We start from the raw sequence: 16,336 nt of genomic DNA on the forward strand, positions 1-16,336 counted from the left end.
TCATCAAAACACTTTGTTTCAGATTACAAGTTTGATGTTGCTTTCAAGATTGATGCTTATGTACACAGATATTTACTTTTGATGCTGATATACACCGATATTTACTTTTGATGCTAATGTTTATGTCTGGTGCCGATGAAGATGCCACTACTAATGTTCAAGCAATACTAAAGACCCCAATGATGCAGAACAGTGGCGGAACTAGCCCATTAAATCAGATGTATCAAAAAAAAAATTACCGTACAATCATACAATTAAAAAAAACAATAAATAAATAAAGTAAACAAATACCTAACAGATTTAGCCTCTTCTTTTTTTCATAGCTTGAAATCGTTCCATCATATCGTCGTCTTTTACTTTATGAAAAAAATCTTTTTCGACCGCACAAATGTGCCATTGTTAAAAAATCTCGGGCCCATTCGATTGCGTAAATCCGTCTTGATAATCTTCAATTTCGAAAAACATATTTCAACGGTTGAAATTTCAACCGGTAAAATCAAAGCTAGCTTCACTACCCGATAAACCAAAGGACAAGAACTATGTGTTCCCATTTCAACCATAAGACGTGTAAGATCACTTATTCTATTATACGGACTTTTTTTAATTATTATAATTTGGGGTTAATTATCATAAAACTAATTATTTTGGCTTTGTTACTAAACAGGTTTTGTGCTTAATGAATAATATCAAGTTTCATAATTTTCTTTTAGGGGTATCCTCGTATATGTTTTTGGGTATGCTATGTATAAAACCGGAAAAAAAATTACACCGCGCATACGAATATGGGGTTGAGCCGTAGCCCATGCTACGGCTCATTGTTCATTGGTTCCGCCCCTGATGCAGAGGTTCTTTGTGTCGGTATTGCTTAGTGTGTCGTCCATGTTTCTACAATAGACAAAATTCTGCATATTGCAGTTGCCAGTTTAAGAAGATCTTGTCGGCTTGTTCTTTACTATTCATCTAATGATGTAATACTTTAGTGATTATTATGTTTTTTTTTTGGATTAATGGTTTGTATTGATAAAAACCCTAGAATGAACCGTGTAGCTTAATTCTAGTGTTTATCCAACAGTGTATGTTGGTGCAAAGTTCTAAATATAGTAGTCTCTTATTTGTAATGGGTGCATAATTGTAAACTTTGCAATTACTTATTTGAGAATTATATTTTGGGCTTGAATGTTGTTGGTATATATTCTTGTCGTATTCATTAAGTTTATTATTTATTCACTAAGTTTGATTTCGTCTCTTTTAGTGTTTCACATATGCTTGTTGGTCTTGTGTTGAGTACCGGTCCAAACCCAAAACGCTATTTTAAGTTTAACTTGATTCGACCTTTTTGCATTTTCGCAAGCCTTTTTCGTCAATTGCAAATTTCAAGATTTCCGAGCTTTTTTGAGCTTATATTTATTTTGAGCTCGTGAGCTTAACTTGAATATTAAACACGACGTATGAGCTTAAAGGAACTCGAGTTGTCTCATCCCTTACTAATATAAAAATTAAAAAATGGTACGATATTTTTGACTTTTGAAGTTTAAAAAGGTAATAAATTTGAAAATGGAAAAACTTATTACACTCACCCATGGTCCATACCGTCTAATGTCAACAAGAAGATGAGATAAGGTTTTCTGACCCTTGATCGATTGCCACGTGGCACTCCGTTATGGTGGTTAAATGATAAGGCATGCAATTATGTGGCCAATATGGATGGGCCATATGATCCAATGGTCAAAATCAGTAGACGTTAGAATTGATCGATTTATTTCTGTCCGTTAGATGGCAAACCGCAATCTAGTTGATCATGTACAACAATTATTATATATAGAGCTCTAAAATCTGTATACACTCATTGGATTGCAAAGCTTAGTAAAATGGCTTCGATCTCCTCCTCAACCATGGCCAGCGTTGCCGCCCCCGCTCAAGCCAACATGGTGGCTCCATTCACCGGACTTAAGTCCAATGCCGCCTTCCCCGCTACCAAGAAGGCTAACGACTTTTCCTCCCTTCCTAGCAACGGTGGAAGAGTGCAATGCATGAAGGTATATAGATATATAACTTTGTTTTAATAATATATATAAGAAATTATTTAAATGTCTTACAAAAAACTAAAAGTTTTTGGTTTGGTGTTTTAATTATTTAGGTGTGGCCACCACTTGGCTTGAAGAAGTACGAGACCCTTTCATACCTACCGACTCTAACCGAAGCCCAATTGGCTAAGGAAGTCGACTACTTGCTCCGCAACAAGTGGGTTCCTTGTTTGGAATTTGAGTTGGAGGTCTAATTCTCATCTTGATTTTACATCATTAGTTAACTTTGAACATTATTGTAGGAATAAATAAAATTGATTGTTGTAAATTTAACATTGTTGTTTTTATGGATGATTTTAGCACGGATTTGTCTACCGTGAGAACGCAAGATCCCCTGGATACTATGACGGAAGATACTGGACAATGTGGAAGTTGCCTATGTTTGGATGCACTGACTCCGCCCAAGTGTTGAAGGAGCTCGGTGAATGCAAGAAGGAGTACCCTCAAGCATGGATCCGTATCATTGGATTCGACAACGTCCGTCAAGTTCAGTGCATCAGTTTCATCGCTTCCAAACCAGATGGCTACTAAGCTACTTTGGAAAATTATTCAATCTAACCTCCATGTAATGTGTCGGTTTTGTTTGAATCTCTAGGATTGGTTTTTCATCAATCTCTTATCCAAATTTGGAAGTTTTCAATTTTGTGATTTTGTATTGTATTTTGTATTTCATTTCGGATTTCTATGAGGTGGATAAAGATATCATATATAAAATAATCATTTGTCGAAAATTATTATTTTGTATCGTTTCTTTGTGCCGTGTTTTGAAGATAATTTATGCAAATAAAATTGATTACTTAATCACTTAAGTTAGACTCTAAACTCTACGCTTGAAATGTACCCTTTGATGTGTCGCCTAACTAATAATTAACAGCCTTAAGTAAGGCATTATAATTCTTTAATGTCGTGTTTTGAAACTAAAATAGTGATCTATTGACATGACACTTAAAAAAAGTGACATGAGTTTAAATCATTGCAAATATAAGGTTATGTGATATTTACGTATAAATTATTATTGTTCAAATAAAAAGTAAGGTATTATAAAAGAAATACAAACATGAAATGGTATAAAAATTCTTCTAACTTTTAATTTGTAATGAAATTTGTTAATAAGTAATACCTTTTTAAGTTCATAATGAATAAACTTGAAAAAACAATTAAAAGAAAAAAAAAATAACTCATAGGCTAAACTTGAAAAAGAAACAATTAAAAGAAAAAAATAACTCCTAGGCTAGTGAGATGATGGCCTTCTATATGTTGGAAGTTGTGGGATGGCTTTCATCCAAACTCACATGTTTAAAATGTTATTTTAAAGCTAAAAAGAACTATTTAATTGTGGGATGACTTTCATCCAAACTCACATGTTTAAAATGTTATTTTAAAGCTAAAACGAACTATTTAATATTATAGTTTAACATGTTTAGTTTTGTATGTGAGAGTCATTTCCATGATGTTTTTCCAATATTTATTGTCTCTAATTTTTTGTTGGACATACGTACTAGATATGTTGTATGGGATAGGTAATAGCCTTCTTTAATCCACTTTTCTAAGTTTCTTCCAATCAAGCCCTTGAATCTCCAACTTTAAAGTTCCGAGCAATCAAAATTTCTTTATCAAAGCAGGTCATCATAATACCCTCTTCTCTATCGGTTAGAATTAGAGGTCAAAATCATGTTCTTTTCTATAGAAAATTCTTAGATTTTGTATATAAAAACAAAACAAATTTCTATGGTGAGAGTTAACCGATCCTCTTAAAACCTCTTTGGTCCCGCCTCTACCAAGCTGAGGTATGAGTTTAACTCTATGTTATTTAAGTATAGTATAAACCTGATATACACATGGGAATGACAATTGGATGTGTTTGGGATAAATATCGGTAATCCAAGTCTCATACGTCCTGATTGTAACCTAGTGTCCATCGAGTAATTGCCCGACTTTTCAAGATACAATTCTTGTTATTTTTTTTGGTTATCTAGTTGTATATAAAAAAAAACACAGAAATAGAACAACTAAAAGTTAGTAGATTAATAAATTATTACTATATTATCAAAGGACAAATGAAAAAAAAATGTTTACGAATGTGGCTGGGGTAAATGGGTATGTATGTTTCAAGTAATTAAGTCATGTATTATGTTTTTTTTTCTTCTGAACGGTGATTTTCTTTTTGAGTGACCCAATGTCACATCGCCTAAACGACGGCCCTAGCCAAGATCTGCTCAGACTACGTTGTCTTAACCGGGCTCGTGCTGGGTTGGTCAGACTTGGTTTTTCTTTTTGAGTGACCCAATGTCACACCCTAGCCAAGATCTGCCCAGACTACGTTGTCTTAACCGGTCCCGCGCTGGATTGGTCAGACTTGGTTATGGCGTTCCCCCAGAAACCGTACTGCCTCCACACGAGATGCCTCGCTGAAGTAACAGCCGGATGACAACCGGGGTGCGGCTCAGGATCGAACCCCCTCGGTGGGTTTATCACCATCATTGCCTAATATCTACCCCAATATGACACAAGTGGGAGTTGAACTTGAGTCTCTATTGGAAAACCCAAGTCTCCTACTGCTAGGCCACAAGTGGGGGATAGTCATGTATTATGTATTATCTAATACTATACCGGTGATTTTGTTAGCATAATAAAGCGTGGGCTTATATATATTGGGCTTATCTCTCAACTCATTTAGCTACTAACCCTAGATTGTTTTCCTATATATATTGTCTTTTTTCTTTGTTTATGTAATTTTGCTTCTCTATTATATAAAAAAAAACCTAGCCGTTTTACTCTGTACATATTTATCAACTGACAATTTTTTTTTAAAGTAATCACATAAATGGTCCATACCGAATACATGTCCAGAAGGTTTCGGGAGTCGAGGGTTTGTCCGTCGGGTTCAAATTCTTTTTGCCATTCATGGATTAAATGGCTAGATCACTTCCCACGCTCTTAATGATATAATCACTTTGTATTTGATCCTTAATTTACAAGTGTATGTCAACTTACTTTTTTGTTCAATTATTAAGATCATGATGATTGATTGGTAGGGTGGCTTAACAAGAGAGACGAGTCGAGCCCAATCAGCTTTAGCTCTGGCTCGAAGCTAAAAGAGCCAGCTCACATTGGCTCAAAAACTCAACATCTAGTTGAAATTTGAGCTCGAACTCGGCTCAGAGCCAGCTTAAGGCTCGAAATCAAATGCGAATGTAGTCAAAGACGAAGAAAAACAACATTTGGTGACCACCATGTTCGGCGGATTTGAGATCATAAGCAGTGAGAGAGGGAAACTGGAAGATCTAAATTGGCCAATAGTATATGGCGACCACCATGTGCGCAAAGTCATGTAAATGGCTCATACTGATACGAGTGTGAGTGTGATGGCTCGGTCTCATTTTGGAGGACATTTGGAAAATGTCTTTTTTATTTTAAGGTGTGAATTATTCGCGAATGTCAGGAGGTCTAGCATACATTGTCTTAACCGGGTCCGCGCTAGAGAGATCCCTCGCACAATAGATCCCCAATTTAAACCCCTCAATGAGAAACCCCTATCACACAGACTCGAACTTGAGACCTGAAGGGAAAACTCACTCGGGCCCACCATAGGTGGAACTTAAATACCCGTGGCCCCACCACTAGAGCACTTGGTTACATTTGGAAAATGTCTATTGAAGGTGTGTAAGATGGTTCATATGACGATTATGATGAATGGTAGCATTCCATCTGAATGTTGAGGGTTATATGATGAACGGTTATTGTTGATTGGGGGGTTATCATGATAGATTGGATAATAATTCAACTTTATAGTTACTCAGTGTTCAATGGCGGAGCTTAAACAAAAAATCAGAGGGGCGGACTCTCAAAATCCAAATCAGAGGCAGACTCTTAAATATCCAATATTATACACTACAAAAAAAATTCATAATTTTTTGGTAATATTAACACTATGAAGCGAAAAATCAGGGGAGTCGGAACACCCCAGGACACCAAGAAGCTTCACCCCTGCCAGTGTTGATTAAGGTAGCTTGGAGTGTTAATGTTGAGAGTAGTGAATCATGTCGTTAGCATGCTCATATTTGGGTTTGACTACCCAATTTTACTCCCATTTTTATAAAATTAAGTGTGTTATAAATTTAAAAATTATTCTATTCATTAATTTCTTATTTTTAAACTTGACTTTGCAAGGTTTTCATAGCCAATAGGTGTAGGCCTATATGGTAATGATAGGGTGTCTCCCCTCTCTCTGTTTAAAAGATGGATGGTTCAAATCCTCCGAATTTTTGGATGCATGTTTTTTTTGGTGTTTTGAACAACAACCTAATATACAATATTGCAGGATTTGAACCATCCACCTCTTAAATAAAGGAGAAACATTATCACCACCATGTCCCTTGAAACCCATTTGAAGGCATGGAATTATGATGATACACATCATAATTCATATGATAGGACATTTAAGGTAATGGTAATGTTGTTTTCATTGCGGCATCTATGTGTGTGATACACCAAACATAAATTCGATAACTATTTTGAAGAATTTTGCGGTTTATTTTATATGTTTATTAAGTATGTTTCTAACTGTGAACTTTATATATTTTAGTCGAACTTGAAGTTAGCTAGACCCGAAAAGATGGATTAGAATATTTTGAAATATAAAATGGTAATAAAAATGGTAATAAAGATGGATTAGAATATTTTCTACCTCTCCTTTAGAAGATATAAGGTTTGTAAATAAAACATTGTTGTTTTTCGGTAACTGTAGCACGGATTTGTCTACCCTGACAATGCAAGATACCCTGGATACTATGATAGAAAATAGCGAAAAATGTGGAAGTTGCTTGTGTTTGGGTGTATGGTGTACCGACTGATCCCGGGTCTTGAAGGAGCTTGTTGAATACAAGGAGTACCCAAACACATAGATTTGTATCATCGAATTTGACAATGTCTCTCGTGTTTAATGCATCAGTTTCATTGCTTCCAACCCAGAGGGATTTTAAGCAAGTTGGGAAAATTATTCAATCTAGCCTCCACACAATGGGTCGGGTTTGTTTAAATTTTCAGAGGTGATTGATAATTGCGTGAATTTATATTATATTGTCTTTTATATAGTTTTTCTTTAAATCAATAAACCCAAACTTGCATTGATAATGATAGAAAAATTACATATGAATGACATGTAAAAAGACAACAAGCTGCGTCGCAACCTCTTTTGAATAGCAATTCCAATTCTACTAAAAACAAAAGTTTGACCCTCTACGCTCTGTTCAGAAAACCAACAGCTTCAGGAGCAAGGGAACCAAAGGTATCAAAACCAAAGGATTTGTTCAAGCTTGAGATTTTAGAAATGTTAATCTTAAAAGACTAGAAAGAAACTTAAATGAAAAGCATTTCTAGTTGCAAAATGACTTAAAAAAGTATAAATATTGAGCAACCTTACTAAATTCATACATTCTTTTTTTACAAATTTTGTGGTAACAAGAAGCAACTCACATACCAAATATCTAGTGATTGTCCAGGGACCATTAACGACCAGGGACCACTGAGCACTAAGACTAGAGGGTATGGTTCGGCTCATCCTCACGGGGATGAGCCTCCACGTAGGCGCCACGTAGGCGGCTCGTGGGGGATGAGCCAAATGAGGGATGGAGGGGGATGGAGGATGGGGCCCCACCTCATTATTTTATAATTTTCTATTGTTTAATTTAATTACCAAGATAATAAAAACTTTATAAAATTTAAAAAACACCACATCAAACAACATAAATAATTTCATTCCTTAAAAAAAAATTACATTCCCTAAAAAAAAAAAGAAACCGAAAATAAAAAAAAATTACATTTCCTAAAAAATAAAAAGAAACCGAAAATAAAAAATAAAAAAAATTACGTTTCCTAAAACCTACGACGTCCATTTTTTTTTTCACCTCTTCCTTCATCCTCCGATAAACCTCGCGTTCATCCTCCGGAACCGAGTCGAGATCCAACCGCATAATCCTAAAATCTTCCGCTCGAGCATAGTCGGACGACACGGTTTTCTTGTGACTATACTTTTCGGTCGCGAACTCTTTGAACGAACGGAATTCGTTTATCAAGTCGTCCATTTTTGACGACGCCTTCTCGCCTCTACCTCCACTCGAGCCGCCACCTCCACTCGAGCCGGACACTTTACGCTTTCCGGCCGCTTCTTTTTTTGCTTTGTCCCTCCCGGTGGGACGTTCCGACTCGTGAATGGGCAACGCATCCTCGTCATCTTCCGGGTCGTCGTTTATGTCAATTTGACATCGAGCGGTGGAGCCTCCCGCACTATAGCTTCCGGACTCAGAAGTTTTAGTGCGTTTGGCCGTTGCGACCTCATTTGGAACCGGCTTCCATTTTTGTTCTTTCCTTACAACCCTCCATGCTCGGAAGTGCGGGAAAGGCGTTGGATTTTGGGAGTCCCACTTGGCGATAGCAAGGTTAAGAATATCTTCCTCGTTACTCCCGCTTGGAGGATTAAGGTAAATTTGGTTATAAATCGCGTTAAAGTTGTTGATGACCTTGCTCATTTTACGCCACTTGCCCGAGACGGATTCGACATCACGAGCCTCCCCATGCTCCATAATCGCGTTAAACCTATCCGTTGCCTTCTTCCAAAAACTACTACCCGTTTGGTTGTTTCCTAAAATTTTAAAAATAGTGCATTAGTAAAAAAAAAAAAATTATAAAAAAAATAGAAACCGAAAATAAAAAAAAATTATAAAAAAAAAAATTATACCGACTATCGGGCAATTAGAGGCCTTAGTAAACGCCATAGCTAGCGCCTCCTCTTCTACTTTCGTCCATTGCCTCGCCTTTGCTCTCGGTTTTTGCGCGGTTTCGGGTTCAACCATCTTTCCCTTCCCTTTCTTTTTTTTGCGCGTGAGCTCTTGCGGTGGTGATTCGGGGACGACTTCTTCATCATCATCTTCAAGTTGAACCGGGGGTTGCGATTGGGATTGTAGTTGTTCAAACGTGTTGCGTTGCATGATTTGTTGGAGCGCTTGATATTGTTGAACTTGTTGTAGTTGAGACATTTGTGAAAAGGCGTTGGGTGTTTGTTGGAAACCCGAAAACGGAAATTGCGAAGCCCCCCACGAAGGATCCATAGTCGGAGTGTAAGCGGGACTAGAAAAAAAATTAGGTTGGTTCGGATTGGGATTATTCGGGTTGGGGTTGTTCGGGTTGGGGTTGTTTGGGTTGAATGGATTCATGTTTGGGAGAGAATGGTATAAAAAATATAGAGTTTTTTTATAAAAAAGGATGAGAAATGGAGAAGAATGGGAGTAGAATGAGAGAAATTGGTTTAAAAAAGGTGTGGGATTATGGTATTTATTTAAAAAGGAAATTGATTTTTTTTTTATTAAACTAGCCGTTTTTTAACGGTTGGATTTTTTGAATTAGGCTCGGCCCACCCGGCTGTGGGTGGCCGATGTTGATGGAAGCCGGGCCAGGGGGGCGGTGTGGGGGTCCGGCGCCGGGCCAAGCCGGGCCAAGCCGGCCCCCATACCCACTAGTCTAACTAATGCCGTTATAAACACGTAATTCATCCGACAGAATGAGTAACACTGTAAAACACAAACAAGTACATATATTTCTACAAAAAAAATAACATAGGTACAATAAAAACAAGTTGGTATATGTTACTTTAAGTTTATTGCTATAAAAAATTACATAACATAACAATACATACACACATGTACATTTCGATACCATCTTATGTTTTTGTAAACATTAGGTGGTTAACTCCAGCCTTGAACAAACGCAAATCCGAGTCTGTACTCACATGAACCTCCGTGTTTGCAGGAGCAAATAACACATCTCCCCCACGAACCATACCCTCCGTTAACGATGAGGATGATGATGACGGTGATGACATCGGTGATATTGATGAAGAGGGTGATAACATCGGTGATGATGATGATGATGATGATGGTGACGACAATGGTGCTGCTGCTGCTGATGATGTTGTGTACATGAATCCTTGTCCTGAAAGAACTAAGAAAATCGACGGACCAGGTACTGCAGGGAAAATGACGGATGCACCTTGGTCCAGCACGCATTGTTCAACCTCGAATTCCTCAAAAGGAGGGTTGTATCGTTTCGTATACTCGTTTACCGGGACACCTTTTAAGATTTCTGGTGAGCCCTGAGATAATGAAAACATAATCAGAACAATAGTCAAATGACAAAGAAAAAAAAAGAAAAAAATAATTGAATAAGAGTGTAAGGTGACCTGCTTATATGTGAGCATTGAGCAAAGGATTTTGACGTCGCGGTGTTTTGGGGTAAGTCCAGCACGTACGACATTATCTGAAGTAGCCATGCACTCGACGGATTCACCACCCAAATATGCGTGAGGCTCGTTTGGTGATATATACAAAGCTTCGCCAGGGTTCAACCTCACGTGATTAAAGAAGAAGGATGCTATGACCCCGATGTCATGCGGGTGCTCGTTTTCTAGTTTCAATGCTAGTTCTTCTTTGCTAGTTAACTGCCTTGTCTAAGAGTGATGAAAAGAATGACTAGTCATTAACTTTCAAAGCTATTATATGCACATTATAACTAATAGTTATGAAGTGGATGTAGGTACCTTATTTTCCATATTTAACCGACTGATCAATTTGGTGACAGCTGCAGAAACCACCTTACTTTCGGCTGACATGAGTTTAATGAAAATTGACTGAAGAAATTGTGTTTGTTTTTCCTCGTTTTGCACATTGACAGGCAAAACTTGGTCTGGATATGCATTACCAACCACTTCCATGATCTCGGGAACACTTTCAAGCACAGCTTCAAGTTCCTACGATTAATCACAAGTCTGTCAGAGCTTTATTTAGTATGATACCAATTTAAAAAAAAAATGTCTTCAATTTAAATGTTTGAATACAATTTTAGGATCACACTAACTAAAACCTGCTGTAGAAATAGTCTGGAAATTTTGAACTTCAAAATCAACAGTGCAAACAAGACCCAAGGAACTCACTATCTGAAAGTTTGCGAAACTTTGAATTTATAAAACTAATAAAAATATAGGTCTCCATGTTGGTGCTTTCACATGTAAGTGGCGAACGTCTTTATCATAGTATCCAAGAAACATGAATCACTTTGCTTCTTCATGCAGCCAGACATAATATAGAAAAGGGTGACACTTTTGCAACAAATTCATCAGTCAGAATGTCAGATCAATGATCAAAACTCAAGGTGGAAAAATGGACGGCGTAGGTGGGTAGGGTAACAGGTCAAAACAAACAAATTCTTACAGATACAACTGACTTATCATGCACGCATGTAGACAATAAGAAGAAACAGTTAATGCTGCAACAAAGTTGTACAGAACTAGAAATATGTGTTTACCTTGAAGCTAATAAACCCACATAAAGCCTCAAACTCTGTAAGTGCCACAACCATTTCAGGCTTGTGATTTGCGTCTTTATACACATTTGGCTTCAACGTATGAAGAAACCCCGCCAATTCCTTATCAGGATGGGCCTGTATTGACAATGCCCGTGCAACTGAAAGAACCTGATTCACATGCAGTTGTAGTCTTGCATTAGTTATAAGATAACACAACTATACCATCCATAATTCCATTTTAATTGGATCTGGCTCATAAAATATATAATATCAAAATACAAAATTTGTTAAGGTGCGATCATGGTTATTTACAGTTGAAAATTTAAATTAAATACAACTTAATTAAAGCAACAGCATTTACATAGCATGGCAAAGCAAAGCAAAACCAAACAAAACTACAGCATATAGAATGCATAGACTAACGTTTATTATTCTTAGTATCAAGGTTTAAAAGAACCGAGACGAGTTTCGAGGCGTTTTCCCTTTGCCTCACGAGGCGTAAGGCCGAGGCGGTATTAATAAATAAATATAAAACTTATATATATTATAAAAATAATAATACTAACTAATTTCATCATCAGATTCATCAAAAACACACATGAAATGCTTGAAATTGACACAAAAAGTAAAAAAAAAAACATCAAAAATAACTATCAAAATCCCCTGAGCCCTGAGGCGCAGCATTTCTTAGCGCCTCAGCCCCTCTGAGGTGCATATACAGTAAAAACCCCATAAGGCGCGCCTCAGACTCGTTTTTTGGCCGTTTCGCCTTGAGGCGCGTTTTTCAAAACCATGATTAGTATGACTCAACTAACCACACAATCATATCGATTCACTTCTTGTGTATCTTCGCCTATCAAGAAGCTGCAATTACCAATAATTTAACTGCAATTGTTTTCTTAACCCTATATAATATATGTAAATTATCAACAACACCAATTAAAATCAATACCAGCTACACCAGTAATAATCCTCATAAATAAAAGAAAACATTAAAACAAATCAACAATGTAACATCCCTAACTACATTGAAACCAAATCTGCTGAAATCAACAACAAACACAATCAAATCATTAAAAAAAACTGAAATACCTTAAACATAAACGGAAGATCAACACCCCACTTCCCAACAACCAAATCACCCAAAACCTCCGGATTCTCCGAAACCCACGATTTCAAACTCACATTTCCGATCCCCTTTTCTCCGACAACATACGACGGTCCAGAATCATGAGTCCCCATCCAAAGTTCAGCATAATGTTTGCTTTCCTCAATTTCACAATCACAGTTGCTTGAAAAGGTTCTTGCGACAAGTGATTCGTTGCCAATTATGCCCCAATCGTAGTTTTGAACCCAACATTTGAGCCTTATTAGATCCCCTTCGTGCTTGTTGTTGATCTCCATCACCATTGTACGATGGAGTTATTGTAAGTTGGAAGGTGATAGGTGTGCGTGTGTCGGTGAAGGTGTGGCGACAGCGCCTTTGAATCTGCAAAAATCACGAGGTGTTGGTTGTGTTGGTGGAACCAGATTCCAAGTTTAAGGGAGGGATTACTAGAATTGCCCTTTGAGTTTATACAAAGTTTGAAATCACACCCTAAAATTCATTCGCCTCTATCATGTCATTGTGTGATGTTATACATTGTTGTTGTAATGTAGTAATGTGATGTTTTAACATGTTTTGTTGTGGTCCTAATTTTTCCCCACATTTAGATTGTTAAAACCGAGATCGTTTTTGATTTCGTTATTATTTTTAGTGAGACCAGATTCATAAGATCTAAATAAGGTTATATGTTGTGGAGCAATAAGCCCTAGCATGTCATTGTCATGGGCGCAGAACACCGCCATACACCAGGCGCGGACGAGTGCTAGGGCAGTGGACGTGTGGGGTATTGTAGGCGAGGAGCGAAGTTGAATTATTTTTTTAGGTTTAAGAATATTAAATGATATATTATCTAATTATATAAAGTCACCTCAACCAATCACCATATTTCATATTTTCACATTTACCAAACCAGGCTTACTCAAATGTCACAATTTGTCCAAATGTATTTCTTAAAAACATAAAGGTTGAAGCACAATAGCGATATTTGAAGTCGTGATAACATATTTGCACAAAATTCACTAGTTTTACGAAATAAATAAATATATATATATATATATATATATATATATATATATATATATTAGTCTTACACCAAAGGGCTTGTAGGTGGTATGATGACATGGGTAGCTCAAAGCTTAATAAACTGATCAGAACGCAAAATAGCTTAAAAAGTTGAAAGCCAAAAAGGTTCGAAAGTAAGCAGCTGTCATGAGCAGCAAAAGGAACGAGACAATGTCCAATCACATCGTACTTTACATGTGGACTCTCCCATCCAGCAGCAACAGGCGCATGTGGGAGAGTGAACTATATTATCCGCATATCAAAAGCCTTTTACGAACCAAAAAGGGTAAATCTTCCACTGTAGTCTTGGATCGAGAGTCAAGTGCTTCTCCTTATAGAAGATCCTTTCTTCTATAAATAGCAGACCCCTTGACTCAATAACACACCATATTCTCCTCTCTCTCTCTCTAGATCTTGCACCTTGCTCGATCCGTCCTTCACTTCAAACATTAAACAATAGTAAAACATAAACATTTTGGTTGAAGATCCTTCAATCTAGGATTCGAAATAATAATAACAACTCGATCGAACTCCACTGCTGCAAACGTGGGGGAATCCCACGATCTGCGTTAGGCTAATTGAAACACTTGAACCCTTTTACCACGTAGGTCTCGTTACTATCCTTGTTACAAAGGAGTGTAGTAAGGTGTTGCCTTCAAATGGTGTGGATTCTAATTCCATAGTTAACGTTGGTGTGAAACTTAGAAATAGACTTAATTGGTGTATGAATTTGTCGTTCTAAAATATCTACTAGTCTTAAAAATCATTTTCCGGTACTTATTACTTAAAAGCGTTATACTATTTTACCTTTAAAATTGAGATTTTCCGAAAGATCCAATGCATAATTGAACATATTGGAAGGTTTGGTATTCCATCTATCTAGGTAAACCTTGTGACCGGTTACAAAAATTAATTATTTTTTAAAGGCAAAGTAAAATTATATTATTAAAAATATTAAAACCCCCTTAGGAAGATGCTAAGAGGATTAACCACCCATTACAAGTTACAACAATTGTTTATTTGCAGTTTATAAAGGGCTGGAAGGTTTGGGCGGTGATTTGAGGCAAGTGAGGATTAATTTAGGGTTGACTTTGAAAAGATCAAAGATTGATTTAATATTTAAAAATTAAGAATTAACGGGTGTTTGTTATTCGTGTGTTTTTCAAGATCTATACGAAGGAATATGCTGATTTCAGTGCTGGCGCTTATTATTAAAAACATATTACACAATAGGCATATAAATATTTGAGCTTATGTTTAAAACACAAGCCTCGCTTGCGATATGCTCATATAATGTATATATGTGTGGACGCTCAAGGACAAAAGTGAAAGTGCACTAATTTTAATGTTATTTTACTAATTTCGTAAAAATAACATTAAAAGAGGGGGATGGTTAATCATGCATCATGTGGTAGCGTTGATAGCCGAAAGACAAGGGGGTACATGCACTAATCGCATTTGTCTCAATTGCTGAGTGTTATGTGACTTTTGTCCAAGGCTTGATGCAAAAACTATTATCGAGCCAGGGGTCTCATTGGAAGCAGTCTCTCTATTCCTATGGGGTAGAGGTAAGGCTGTCTACATCTCACCTTTCTTAGACCCTACCATAGCTTTGCTATTGGTGAGATATTAGATATAGTGAATATGCTGATGATGATGATTATGTCTAAAACATGATTATTAAATATTCATTGATTAAATATAGGATGCAATTAAGTCTTTAATGTGTTATCACGGACAATATTATATCCACAAGGGGACGAGAGCATTAGAAAGCCTTCAAAATTATTATTAGTTTGACAAATTGATAGTTCAAATCCATATGTAATGGACTTCATCTAGTTTGTTCATATATACAAGTTTACAGCTTTGTTTCATCATAAAAGAAGTTGTTTTCACATCATTTAGCTTGTTGACTTGTTCATCCGCCAAAGAACGAGAAGTTGATGATAATAATTGCCCATTATGACAGGGAAGAGTTCATATATAACGCATCGAATGCATAGGTGGACCCGCATTAAGTTTTTGCGGTAGATTCACTCATTGATAAAGTATTTTAATGTTTTCTTGATATGATACGATGCAGGTGTTATTTTATAATACATATGATATGATTAATTGATTGTTACATTCATGGGCGAAGCTTTTAAGGGGCGGGAGGGGGCGGCCGACTGCCCGAATTTTTCGCTCAGTAGTGAAGAGTATGTAGTTTTCGTATAGAAATTTTTGGGTATATACGTTTTCAATCCCCTGGTTTTATAGAGATTTTTAGGTCCGGTGACTTCCGTCCCCCGATCGGAAATCTCAAGCTTCGCCACTAGTTACATTCTTTTTATTGTATGTTATAATAGCCAACTTGTAGCCTCATTATTAGAGGGAAGAGCTCGTATAACACATCGAATACATAGGTGGACCCACATTAAGGAGGTGTTTGGCATTGCTTAAACCTCTTTATTGACATATTAACTTTTCTAAAAAGTCAATAAGTTGAAAACTTGAAATGGTGTTTGGGTTAACCAAAATGAGGTTTTAAATGACTTTTCAAATGGGCTGAAAAGTCATAGATGTGTGATCTTGATCAATTCATTTTATATATACTTATTTGTGTAGTAATCAACTATTAAATACATCGATATGGAATACACTCCTTTGATTGGGTTTTATATATTAGGCCACCCATAATGGGGTGGCATATCACAACTAAATCGAACATAGTCCCCCATAGCGCCAC

The 16,336-nt window shown here is 36.7% G+C and overlaps 2 protein-coding genes across 3 annotated transcripts; one reads left to right on the forward strand and one right to left on the reverse strand.

Annotated features, from left to right (window-relative positions):
• Positions 1 to 1,528: 1,528 nt before the first annotated feature.
• LOC110889801 (ribulose bisphosphate carboxylase small chain 4, chloroplastic) lies at positions 1,529 to 2,818 on the forward strand. 2 transcript variants are annotated; one of them, XM_022137364.2, is made up of 3 exons: positions 1,529 to 2,036; positions 2,138 to 2,272; positions 2,385 to 2,818. In XM_022137364.2, the coding sequence occupies exons 1-3, from the start codon at positions 1,869 to 1,871 to the stop codon at positions 2,613 to 2,615; spliced, it is 534 nt and encodes a 177-aa protein (XP_021993056.1). In that variant the 5' UTR covers positions 1,529 to 1,868; the 3' UTR covers positions 2,616 to 2,818. The 2 variants fall into 2 exon arrangements, with proteins under 2 accessions (XP_021993056.1, XP_021993057.1); XM_022137365.2 differs by having other exon boundaries at positions 1,791 to 2,036; positions 2,138 to 2,265; positions 2,385 to 2,496.
• Positions 2,819 to 9,652: 6,834 nt separating this feature from the next.
• LOC110889802 (mannose-6-phosphate isomerase 1) lies at positions 9,653 to 13,066 on the reverse strand. Its single transcript, XM_022137366.2, has 5 exons — positions 12,531 to 13,066; positions 11,439 to 11,606; positions 10,675 to 10,884; positions 10,318 to 10,584; positions 9,653 to 10,230 (listed from the first exon to the last, which is right to left on the reverse strand). The coding sequence occupies exons 1-5, from the start codon at positions 12,846 to 12,848 to the stop codon at positions 9,799 to 9,801; spliced, it is 1,395 nt and encodes a 464-aa protein (XP_021993058.1). The 5' UTR covers positions 12,849 to 13,066; the 3' UTR covers positions 9,653 to 9,798.
• Positions 13,067 to 16,336: the final 3,270 nt, after the last annotated feature.

The sequence above is a fragment of the Helianthus annuus genome, chromosome 9, assembly GCF_002127325.2.
Source record: "Helianthus annuus cultivar XRQ/B chromosome 9, HanXRQr2.0-SUNRISE, whole genome shotgun sequence".
Lineage (NCBI taxonomy): Eukaryota > Viridiplantae > Streptophyta > Magnoliopsida > Asterales > Asteraceae > Helianthus > Helianthus annuus.